This window comes from Mauremys reevesii, linkage group 2, assembly GCF_016161935.1.
Source record: "Mauremys reevesii isolate NIE-2019 linkage group 2, ASM1616193v1, whole genome shotgun sequence".
Taxonomy (NCBI): Eukaryota; Metazoa; Chordata; order Testudines; family Geoemydidae; genus Mauremys; species Mauremys reevesii.
Genome location: NC_052624.1, coordinates 56,843,384 through 56,855,924, shown reverse-complemented (window position 1 = coordinate 56,855,924; position 12,541 = coordinate 56,843,384). Strand labels below are relative to the sequence as shown.

Here is a 12,541-nt window from a genome sequence, read left to right as displayed (position 1 = left end):
ACCAGCCCCTTAACACGCTCTATGGTGTAGTAGACAAAGTCAAGTCTACAGTTCACGTATTGTCAGGAAAAGAGGTTCAGCTAAAGCTTGTTTTCTAAGTGAACACTTTCTTCTAAAGCATTTCACATTGAAGGATTTTAAAATAGATATATTTAACCTTGGCAACCAGCCAAAGAAAATGGTCTGATATAATAATTATCTACCTCCTCCCAAAAGAAAAAGAACTCTGAAGACCTTAATGTAAATGCAGTATATACCGTATGTGAGAAGGAGAGAGAGAGCCAGGATTGTCAAATTAAACCCAGAATTAATATTAGATTTATTAATAATACTGCACCAGGTCCCCATATATTGTGAAATATTAACAAGTACATATATCAGGACTGGAGTCTGTACTAGCTGCAAGCATTGGGAAATACTGGTTCTTGACACCACAGGTTCAATCTAAATTGGAAAACTATACAGTTAGCACCTTTGAACCTTTCCAATGAATCATGCGGCTGAATAGGCTTTGCAGGTTATGATATATACCTTGCTAAGTGACAGCCTGATTAACAACCAAGTGAGGCAGAATTGTGGGGTAGGGGATTAGAACAAACTTCTCTGACTCACCAGTTTTTCGAAGTGGAAAATCATCCTTGGCATCCTGTGCTCCTGGTAAAGTGTATTTGTATGACGGAGAGGCCCCACTCAGGGGTGGAGAGCTTTGATCCAGTGAGGTATGGTGGGCAGCCCTGAAGCAGACACAGAGAGGTCACGACTTAGCAGTAAGTGAGGTGACCAGCAGTAACCGTCTACACATGTTGTCCACATGTCTCAGCTGTGTTTATGTGCTTACTCCTCCAAGTGTGCACAAACCACAGGCTCATGTAACCAATTTCACTTTTACAGTAAGTTATGGAACTGCTCAGGATTCCCAAGAATGCCATTTTTGCACGTATCATAAAAGTCACAAAGGATAAGAGTCATGTTGGCCCACAGACAGGATCTGTACCAGATTGGGGAATTGAACATTTTAGGTTGTTGGTTTTTTTTAAAGATGTACCAGCTGAAGCAAAGCCATTTGATTCCTGTTTATTAAATAAAAATATAAATTAAAAGTGGCCTTTACTATGGAGTTGTCATTTTTTGTAGGGCAATTACCCAATATTTTGAAGAGGAGGTGTTACTCCCCTGGAAAAATATAGATGAGTTTGCCAGGAGTTGTAACGGAGAAAGCAAAACCTTGTCTTTAGTTTGGGCAGCAAATGAAACTTCATAACTGCAATACTTTGCAGCACGTAAACTTAGTTTCAGCAGTGAAGTCCCATATTGGAGAGCTCTTTCTGACACATGGGCAATGCAAGAAAAATTGTGGGCAGCTCTTTCCAACCATAAATGCCCAAGGGAATTGCATCATCTGGCTCAAGGACAACTTAATTTACAGAGCTTTTTTCTTGTGGGGCCCTTCTTGGAACCTCATATCTACCCATTTTACTCCTGACCTCTTTTACAGGCCTGTTGCAGCAACTCTCTCTGAAGTAGCAGGGCCCATCAATGACATTACATGCCTTTAGAGAGACAAGGTGGGTGAGGTAATATCCTTTATTGGACCAACTACTGTTGGTGAGAGAGACAAGCTTTTGAGCTTACAGAAAGCTCTTCAGGTGACCCAAAGAAGAGCTCTGTGTAAGCTATGTGGAAGCTTGAAAGCTTGTCTCTCTCACCAACAGAAGTTAGTCCAATAAAAAAAATATTACCTCACCCATCTTGTCTCTCTAATATCCTGGGACTGACACGGCTACAACAACACTGCATATTACATGCCTTTGTCAAAGGGAATTGCTAATGTGAAAAATGAAGTGTTTCCTTCCCTTGGGAAGTTGAGAATTCTATCCCTACAGCTTTCCTAGTTCCTGCTTATCTGAAGACCTTAACTTCAGATTCCCCTCTTGGCTGCTGGGCCAGAAATTTTATGTCGTTAGTAGAATAGTGCACATTATATAGCACATACTATTAAGTACAGTACTGCCATTGGAAACAATGTAATTACACATTAAAACATGTTACCAGGATTCTCAAACTGTACAATACAGTGAAAACCCCAGAGGGAAACCTTTAATAACTGTTTAAAAAGAACAAACACCAGATCAAAATGTTTAATCAAGGGACATCTAGGTGTCTTGGTAGATTGCACAACAGACTATCTTGGTAGGAATCTTGAGTTTGCTCCTCAGGTCTCTAAGGAGGTGACACCAGCATGCTGCATATATTTCTCTCTATCCAGGCAGACTCAGGAATGGTGTTGAAGTCTTTGGAAACATGTCCACTATCCTGTTTGCAGGGTTGTTTTATATTGATACAACTGCTATGATAAGGATGGCAGAAAAGACTGGACTGAAATAGTGAAAAAAGTGGACCAGAACAATGAGTGTAAATCCTTAGCCATTGCATTGCACTATCTCAGTAACCCGAGAACCTCGTCCTCATGGTTTCTCTCCGGGATCAGTGTGTATTCTTGGATACCTAGGGCCAACAACCTCAAAAAGAATGGTGAAAAAAGCTAAGAGATCTCTTACCACTTCTCAATATGCTAGAGAGTTATTTCTAAAATCCCACACATTGGACCGGAGAGCAGCACTCCACAGTATCTGTTAACTTCATCTACAATATCATGGCTTTGCATTATACCTGAGGCTAAAAGGAGGCTGTTTCATTGTCTGAGTCTTAATCTGAGTGACACAAGCACAAAGCCATTCCCAATGGAAAAATAGGTCAGATTGCCAAGATCTCTTGAGATTTTATATAAATGATATAGCAGCAGAGGTTAAAACTTCAGAAAAGTTGAAAAGAAATCTCCACCTCTCCTAGATCCTCAAATTACATCAGCTCCCCTTTCTGGAAATGGGATGGCTCAACTGGAGTCTATCAATCTGTTATGCATGTTCTCCATGAGCAGGTGAACCACAAGGCCACAGCAAACTTCCATAACCAGGTCTAAAGCCAGACAAAAATTGCCTAGCATCATTATAAACATTAAACTTGGCCCAGGTTCACAAGCTTTTTAGCCAGCCTGAGTCAGCTTTTGAGTGAACCTGGGAAAATTATGGGTGTGGGTGGAAAACGGATGCATTCACATATTCTGTCTCCAAATGTGACAGTTTTGGCTGAGCTCTGCTTTGAGTTTGATAGGGGATGGTTTGAATGTGAAATTCAAAGTGAGGCACTTGGGACCTGAAATAGGAACAAAAATACAAACTCCTGTGAAATGAAACCACTTTGTTTTGAAAAGCTCTAAGTACATCACTTGGAGTACAGACTCTCAATACTACTATGTTCAGTGAGAAGTGTTTTTCTTTTGTTTCTTTATTAATGTTCTTGGGTGAATTTTTACTTTGGCCTGGAGACAGGTTCTCAATATTCCTGTTGGGGAGGAATCCGGGTGCCCACCCTTAGCAAGTATATCGGTGAGGCATGCAAACAGCTTAACACAGAACATACGTGTACCAGAGCTTGGGGTGGCGGCTCGTGGAATGATTCTTCCCATTAGTTGGAGAGTCTTTTGTTGCTGATTTACTCAACAGGAACTCTTGTAGTTTCTGCTTCACTTCTGTGCTTGCCACTGCCCCTAAAACACAAAGATTGAAAGCTCTTCCCATTCTCTAGAATACTGGGGGGGAAAAACAAAAATAAAAAAGAGCCAATAGCTTGTGGAAAGTGATGGAAAACAGAAGGAATCCTGGTGGAAATCACAGTCAAAATGGGAGAGAGTCTAAATTAAATGTTCACTCTGCAGGAGACTTCTCTTTCAGGGCCTGAGCCAAAAGCCCATTGAAGTTAATGGGAGCATTTAAGTTGACTTCAGTGGGCTTTGAATCAGACCCTTTCTCCTGTGAATCCTTTCCAGGTGCAGAACCAGCTCTTAAATATCCCGAAATCATTAGGAAACAGAAATGCTGACAGAAATAAAATTATTGTCTGAGACCCTTTGAGTTTGAGTTACCCACCAATAATGTCTTCAGTGAACTAAAGTAAATAGCACCTCAAACCCTCCTCTGCCTACTGCACTGCCTCCTAACAGAATGCTGCATGAAGCCCCAGAGCTAAGTCTTTGTTTTCAAGGCACTTACTGACCTGGGCTTGCGATGCTAAAAGATCACCTAATGATCCAAGATAAGGTTTGTGGTTGACAATTTTGCTCTTGAAAACAATGGAACTTTCCACAGCAAGAGTGAAGCTCATTTGTGCTGGAGACAGAGCTTCTTGGGGGCCACTTGGGACAGCAGAACAAACTGCCACAGGATATGGGAACTATCTTAAACCTCACCCACCACCTTCCATTTCAAGTGCAAGCCACACTTTTTCAACCTGGTCTTTGCTAATAAAAATATAACATGTCATATAGTTATAAAAAATCCACATGCAATGTTTCCTGTGGGGTGGAAAAAGGAAAGAACTACCCATTGCTCAATGCAACACTGAAAGCCACTCTCAAACCACAGTGATGGGTGCAAAATAAGAACCTGAACAGAACAGAGGAAATCTTTCAAAAACAATTTCAGAATCAAATTTTGCCTTCAAACACTTGTATGCAGTTTCCACTAATGTGATGGGAGTTCCACTGAGTCTTTACTTTTTAAAACCTAAAACATATTATAGATTCCTCTGCTAAATGGGTACTATTTTCCTTATAAATAAAAAGGCTGAGGAATGTAAATCCTGCAGGCACCGTATGCAGATCTCTTCTGGTTTGCTCTTTGTGCTCCTTCAGCTGCACCAGTAGTAATACCTCCTTGTGACAATTCCATTTGGAATCACTTCACATTTTTGATACCCTGGAACAACCTGGTTTTAAACTGACCTTACTGCGGGAATTATTTGTATCTGTCTCCCTCTAGTGAGCATCACATTCCAGCAATGTTCTTTCATTTGCATTAAAGCCATACTGGAGCTGGAAACGGAACTCATGGGCACATCTCAGGAAGCTGTGTCAGCAACACTGACATGCCCGTCTGAAAAGAACTAGTGATGTAACTAGAGCAGATGTGCTCACTTGAGATACTCTTAAATGCTATTTTAAGTTTTCCATCTTGAAACAATGTTCAAATGAATTTCTTTGCTAGCAAGCAGCCTGCTGTTTGGTAGTGCGCTCTGCACTAGGTAATAAACAAATTATCTGAGAGAGAAGATCTCAGACGAAGCTTTGTGCTTTCAAACTACATAGCATTTTATTTTTACAAAGGCAAGGTAAGTATCTGAGAGGAAGATTACGAGCATGGTGCAATCCCCCACAGCTGCATAGCTAACTGTGTGGCTGAGTTTGCAGGGACACCACTTACTCCTGTGGCTGAATATATAACATTGAACAGGACCACACTTATTAGCTTGGCTCCTGGCCGTTACCCATTGCAGGGGGTGGGAGGGGAAGGATATATGATCTTTTTATCTTGAGTTCTGGTACAGTGGCTCTTACTTTCTCGGCCTCTTTCTTTGCCTCTGAGGGGAGGAAGTTGCTGTTCCCTGCGATGTCTCTCTAGCTCCTGCTCTTGCCTCTGCTGCTCCAGTTTCTGCTCCTTTTCAAGGAGTTCTTGCTGTTGTTTAATGGCGAGGAGTTCCTGTTGTAACTTGCAAAGAATAAAAGACATGAGGAAATGCAGTCTGCACCCCTGTCCGGGTCAGCGTTGGCCAAAATAACTCACTTCAATAGCTGAGATAAGAGCTTTCATCTGTGCTCATATTACTCCGTAACCCACTTTTCTATTCTCTCAAGTGAAATCCTGTGTTATCAGCTGCCATTAAAATCAGCTCTAATATCATACAGTAGCTGGCTGCATTGGTTTTGCTGCTGCTGTTTCTTTTTTTTTTTTTTTTTGGTCAAACATGGGTTACCTGCACATTATTCTCACTCTCTGCCAATGCAGTAACAGACTCTAGACGCTATTCTCAACTGGATTTGTCAGTTAATTGCATCATAGAAAGGCTCACCACATTAGCAGAGCAGCAGTCTAAAATATTTCAGAAAGAAAAAGAAAAAAACCCCAAGACCATAAACTCTCAGTCAAAAAATCTACTTCAGTGTTTCTTCCATGACAGGTTTAATCCCATAAATAAGTTTCTTTCATATTCTGTGAGCAGGGGTGGCTCCAGGCCCCAGCATGCCAAGCGCGTGCTTGCGGCGGTAAGCCGCTTGGGGGGTGCTCTGCTGGTCGCCGTGAGGGCGGCAGGCAGGCTGCCTTCGGCGGCTTGCCTGTGGAGGGTCTGCTGGTCCCACGGCTTCGGAGGACCTCCCGCAAGCAAGCCGCCGAAGGCAGCCTGCCTGCCGTGCTTGGGGCGGCAAAATGCCTAGAGCCGCCCCTGTCTGTGAGGTAGCCTGGAGAACGGCAAAGTGCCAAATTTGCAGCACCTGCCCCCATTTTTGCAAATATCAGAAGGCAGGCGGCCTGTTTGTGTGATTTGCGGACACACACTCAAGCAGCTGCAAAACAAAAAAAAAACCCAGTCACATTTACTAGGCAGATCAAAATCGCTCCTCCAAGAAAGGCAGCCGTATTATAGGCCTCACTGAAAATTTGGTTAAAAATGTGGACTTTGATTGACTGAGAAGGTCTCATTGGAATGAGACAGAGTATTCTAATTCAGAGTGCCTTGGTTTGCTGCCTGTATAGTACAACACTGCAATAGCCTCTACCAATTATGCTTCTTTTAATAGCCAAATATTATCACCATCCAATCCAGTGTGGGTTTCCATCACTTCTCTATGGACAACAATAATCACTCAAACTACATCTTTAAATCACACAAAGACTTCCAGGAGAGGAGCACACCCCTTCCAGTATTCAGCTGAGAACATTCAGCTTACTGTGGAGGGGCCCCATGATAAATGAAAGATTTTGCTACCTTTATGTGCTCCTGGAGCTGGGCCTGGTGCTGTCGGGTCAAGTTTTCATGCTGTTTCTGAAACTCCGCAATCAGAAGTTGTTTCTGAATTTGCTGCTGCTGCTGGATCAGAAGTAGCTCCTGCTGGAGCTGCTTTTCGCGCATAATTGGGTCCACAATGGGCACCATCATCCTGAGATCTGTTCGCAAGTCCAGTGGTGTGATGGGCTCCAATCCCACAGGAACCTCTGACTTTACATCCACTATAAAACAACAACAAAAGGAAAATATATAAATGAATGCAGACAAAAATGAATTTATGCTGCATACTGGGGAGAAATAATTTAATTTCACCCCAAATTCCTTCAATTTATCGAGTTAGCAAAATGCCTGTCATAGTAAGCCATATGCAAAATCTAGTCATTTCCACTAGCAATCTAACACATTCACACACCATCCTATTACTTTCCTCCCATGTTTTAAAGAAATGTCCCCCTGTGGAATAATGAGAACCCAGCTCCTACAAAACATTGTGCAACATGTCAGAACTTGCCAATTTGCTGACTTAGCATTATTTAGTTTACTTGGTGAGACATTGTGTAAAGTTTTTTTTCCTCCTGCTAACGATAGCTCATCTCAATTGATTAGACTCTTCCTGTTGGTATGCATACTTCCACCTTTTCATGTTCTCTGTATGTATAAATATCTCCTGTCTGTGTGTTCCATTCTATGCATCCGAAGAAGTGAGCTTTAGCTCACGAAAGCTCATGCTAAAATAAATTTGTTAGTCTTTAAGGTGCCACAAGTACTCCTGTTTTTTTTTAATACACATTGAGTATACTTGTGGTGTCTGGCATAAGATGGAGGCCCTGGAGTTGTGAGTGTTCTTTTTCTCAATGGAGAAAGCTTACATTCAGACTGACTGACTATGATTTTACACCTGTACAGATATTCTGCATTATGCAGTGAGAGCCATAAATGTGCTAAGCACAGAGGAAGACACACAGGATTATATGGGACAATAATGGGGAAAATACATTTTTAAAGTTTTAATGTGGTTGTTTTAAATAATGAACACTCACATGCTTATAGTAGATAGAATGTGGCACATACTATATTACTCATCATGGAATGAAAACATCTTGCTAAAAAGACTGTTTTAATTCATCCTTGGTAATGAAATAAATAGCTAACACAACACAGAACCGGGTAATGAAGAATCTCTTGATCTTTCATTCCCTGAATTAAATCCAAGGATATATACAAACTTAATGATTTTCACTATGCTACACAGCAGGGCCGTTTGGGTTTTCATACCAACTGTGGGGCATAGAACACAGATCTATCTGTTCCAAATAGGCAGAAGCACCTACCACTTGTGCTAAAAGAGAATCTCCATTGGTAGTTAGCAGTATAGGGTCTGAGCAGTTCTCACTGAGCAGAGTCTGGGCAGTGTTTTGATTCACTAAAGGGGAATTATAAACAAACACACTAGTTCACTATTTCTATTGAAAAAAAATTGAGTGGCTATAAATAGAGTGTCTCAAAATGATGAGCTGCACATACTTCTATACATATTTTCTCTCATGTTTTATTTACTTTTATTGTTCCCTCAGTTCAAAACAAAGAAGAGAGGGACAGAATACAGTAGAAACATTCCAACAAATAGTAGTAGTATGCTGGCTGTGAAAGCTAAAACTCACAGCCAACAGATTCAGCTGAGTTCTAAGCATATGCTAAAATCTGTTGGGTATACTTTGGCATCTGACACATGCGAAATAAAAAAACTTTTTTTTTTAAAGGAAGACATGAGGCACCATATCTTTCCCTTTTTATTATATTCGGTTTCTGTCAATAAACTGGTAACATCAAACATTTTGTTTTACTCCTTGAAACAGTGATTGTAAAGCTCAAAGCATAATTTGACTTCTTAACCTGCTATCCCAACAGAATGATTACGCCTAACTGCTTGCTTTTGTTCTGAGACTAATCACTAAATTGTAAAAAATCACCCTTAACTTACAAAAACTACTCTTGATTATAAATAATTGCCTGAGACCAGGAGAAAGCAGCAGTCAAGAACCCAGCCTTTCATCCAAATTATTCAGCTGCAATCCACATTCCATTTGTCTAGACTAAATATAGCAGCGTTTATACAAGAAATCAATAGTGCTTCCAGAGAGCAGAGCAGAGACATGAATATTTCATCAAACTCAGAGAGAAATGGCAATCAGCAAACTGACAGTTCTGTGTAGGTTGACTGGCCCTCCAGATAAGTCCCTGTTACTTGGACAATGGCTCATCGCCTGCAAGTCACAATCTTATCATAGGCACTGTTCTATTTTTAACATTAATTGTGTTGTAGGTGACAAAGGCTTATGATGTTTAAAGTGGAGAGATGGATTTTCTTACATCTTCTGTGACAGGATAATAAGCCTCACCAGGAGCAATAATAGTAACTAGAGCTGTGGAAACCCTGCGGGGTTCAGTTTGCAATAGTGTTTGCAAACTGAACCCTATAGTTTGGTTTGCAGGCATTGGCTACAAACCAACCCCTGCATGTTTGCCTGGTGATTCAAGTCTGATTATAACTCTTACCTCCCAGAAGCATCCTACCTCTCTATCCCCAGAGAACCCCTATCTGGTTAGGGGGAGAAAGTGAATAGATTTTCTAACAATGGAATCTTCCCTCTCGCAATCGGCAAAATGTAGCAAACCTGAAACCCACGCTCAGTTTGAAGGGATTCAAATTCTTGCTGCAAAGAATTCACACAGCTCTAATATTAACTGCATACTGATGGCTCCATTTCAGCAAGTTCAACTTACGACCCTCAACAATGGGGACAAAATCAATGAGTGGGTATTCAGAAACAGAGATTGTGTAAATCAGTATACAATATTTACAGTGGTCATTGTTAAAGAGTCAGCATTTTCCTACAAATGCTCATGATCCTCAGGGCGGGTGCAAGGATGTTTCACGCCCTAGGTGAAACTTCCATCTTGCGCCCCCCCCCAAGCCCTGTGGTAGGTTTCCACCCCCCCTCCCACCCTGAGGCTTCCCCCACCCCGCGGCAGCTCCCACCCTCCACCCTGAGGCACACCCCCTTGTGGCAGATCCCCCCGGCCTGGGGAGCCATGCGGCAGTTCCCCGCCCCAGTTCACCTCTTCTCTGCCTCCCCCACGAGCACGCTGTCACCGCTCCACTTCTCCTGCCTCCCACACTTGTGGTGCCAATCAGCTGTTTGGTGCCACAAGCCTGGGAGGGAGAGAAGAAGAGTGGGGCGGCGTGCTCAGGGGAGGAGGCAGAGCAGAGGTGAGCTGGGCGGGGAGTGGTTCCCCTGCATGCCACGCCCCCCCTTACTTGCTGCAGGCGGCCCCCCCCACGCCCCCTTGCCCCAGGACCTCCGCCTAAATGCCAATGACGACCGGGGCGGCTGAAGATCCGGCCACTGCAGTTGCTGCTGAAGGACCCGAAATGCCACCCCCCAAATGCTAGTGCCCTAGGTGACCGCCTAGGTCGCCTAATGGGTTGCACTGGCCCTGATGATCCTGGAGACAATGCAGAGATACCTCTACCCTGATATAACGTGACCTGATATAACACAAATTCAGATACAACGCGGTAAAGCAGCGCTCCAGGGGGGCGGTGCTGCGCGCTCCAGCAGATCAAAGCAAGTTTGATATAATGTGGTTTCACCTATAACACAGTAAGATTTTTTGGCTCCCGAGGACAGCGTTATATCGTGGTAGAGGTGTATTTCCTGTCAAAAAGTATTGGTAACAATTGTGTTATCTCAGATACTACTGTGTGATAACTGTTGGTACAGTGATACTGACTTTTTAATGGCAACCACTGTACTGAAACTGCATCCCTGGTAACAGCTAACCTCATCAACCAAAACCTCGGAATGATTCTGAACAAATGTACATAAAACCATTAATTAAACAGACTGTTATGGTGCTGGCTATTGTACAGACCTGGGCCATTTTCATTATGTTTATTTCCTACCAATTCATGAAGATGACATAGAGGGAGCCAATCAGTGTAAAAGTGGAATAATGGAGTTCAAAGTCAAAGACAGAGTCTATAAGAACTTTGACATATTATGGTTGAGGTTCCTTTTTCCCCCCACCATTTAAATTTTAGAAAGATCAAAGAAGGCACAAAAATGTTTATTCGGATCACGCTTCATGTGTTATACACAGCCACATCACACTAGAATACGTGCGTTTTTCAAGTGCACACAAAGTGCCTTAACATTCAGTGTTTGCAACATGTGCACATCTGAACTAGGAGTGGGAATTTTTAAACAACCCAAGAAATATTGGGTTCAGGTCTCCCATCTGAGGACTTACCAGAATCATTGGCGGAAGGATGGGGAAGATGGGCATAAAGAAAACAGTAAGCTTTGACATCCTGCTGTCTGCTGATGAGACAACTAAGATGTTACTCTAAGCTCCAGCGATTCAGGAACTATGCCAAAATGTTAGAGGAACAAACACTCAGCAAGTTGCAAAAACAAGTATATTTGTTTCCCTTAAGAACGTCTTTTGCCTCAATCTTAAAATATAACAGCACAAGGGTCACAAAAGGGTCTCTATACAGGCTACATTCAGTATATGGGCCTTACAGCAATGTTTTTGACACACTAGGGCAAATATTAGCAACACCTGCAAAACACCATGGTCCAACGTGTACATGGAGGCATGGAGTTTGCATATCCATGTATAACAATACAGAAGGTCTGATTTTAATCGGCTGAGGCTTTGGTTCTTGAAGCCACCCTTACACATGGGCATCAGTGGAGGAGTACAGCTCCTTTGTTGAAGGATGCCATTTCAAGCTGTTTCCAGTGACTCATAGTTTAAATTTCCGCTGACTGGCCTATTCAAAGATCAGGGCCTTACTCACCATTTTTATAAGAAAACATCAGGAAAAAACAACAATCCGTGGCATTGACCACCATAGTCTCACAACAGGGACAATCTTCCCTTCCTTTGGCAATTACCTACCTTGGTACACAATTATGTCATTTTTAAATACAGGAACTTTCACAAGGGATGCTGTAATCCGGTGATCAGGTTACCATGTGTCTGCTATTCTTTATTTGAAATTTAATGAAGAATTCTAACAGGCTTGCTTACCGTAACCTGTTTGATGCATTTACAGTTCTGAGTCTAGAGGAACTGTGTAAGTGCATTCATTGGGAGTGTAGAAATTCGAGTTAATCCCTTCATCACTGAATTTCCTGGGCAGCAGGTTGAGTTGTTCAGATGGGAATGGGTGGCAGACAAGTTAAAGCAGCTAGGACAGGGTCAAGTTTTTTTGTCACCTTGTTGGGGGCGGGGGTAAGAGAGAGGGTAGCTAGCATTTTAGAGTTTGGGAGTGGCTCTTCTTTTGTGGGGAGAGGGAGGGCTGCAAAAGCTGGAGAGCTAAAATTAAATGACCCATTGCAACAGGGATTATGCAAAAGACAACAGGTGGCCATCCTTTTCCTAAAGCAAGCAATTTTAATGTTAAGAGGTAAAGGAGGATTTCTGAAAACTTATAAGATTTATTAAAATCCCAAAGAAACAAACTTCAAAGAAAGGGACACAAACTATTCAAAATGTCAGCCCAATTTAGAGAAACAAGGTATAAAAAATAGACAGTCCTTTTTATAGGGCATCATTGGAAAAATGTTAG

At 42.2% G+C, this 12,541-nt stretch overlaps 1 protein-coding gene across 2 annotated transcripts in view; it reads right to left on the bottom strand.

Moving 5' to 3' along the window:
• HDAC9 (histone deacetylase 9) overlaps positions 1-12,541 on the bottom strand; it is a 666,736-nt gene that overhangs the window by 282,219 nt on the left and 371,976 nt on the right. The window contains exons 8-11 of one of the 2 annotated variants that reach the window (XM_039523937.1): positions 6,877-7,118; positions 5,453-5,603; positions 3,481-3,607; positions 613-734 (exon numbers count right to left, since the gene is read on the bottom strand). In XM_039523937.1, the coding sequence (XP_039379871.1) occupies positions 613-734; positions 3,481-3,607; positions 5,453-5,603; positions 6,877-7,118 (642 nt within the window). The remainder of the gene's footprint in view (positions 1-612; positions 735-3,480; positions 3,608-5,452; positions 5,604-6,876; positions 7,119-12,541) is intronic. The other variant, XM_039523938.1, reaches the window with a different exon arrangement.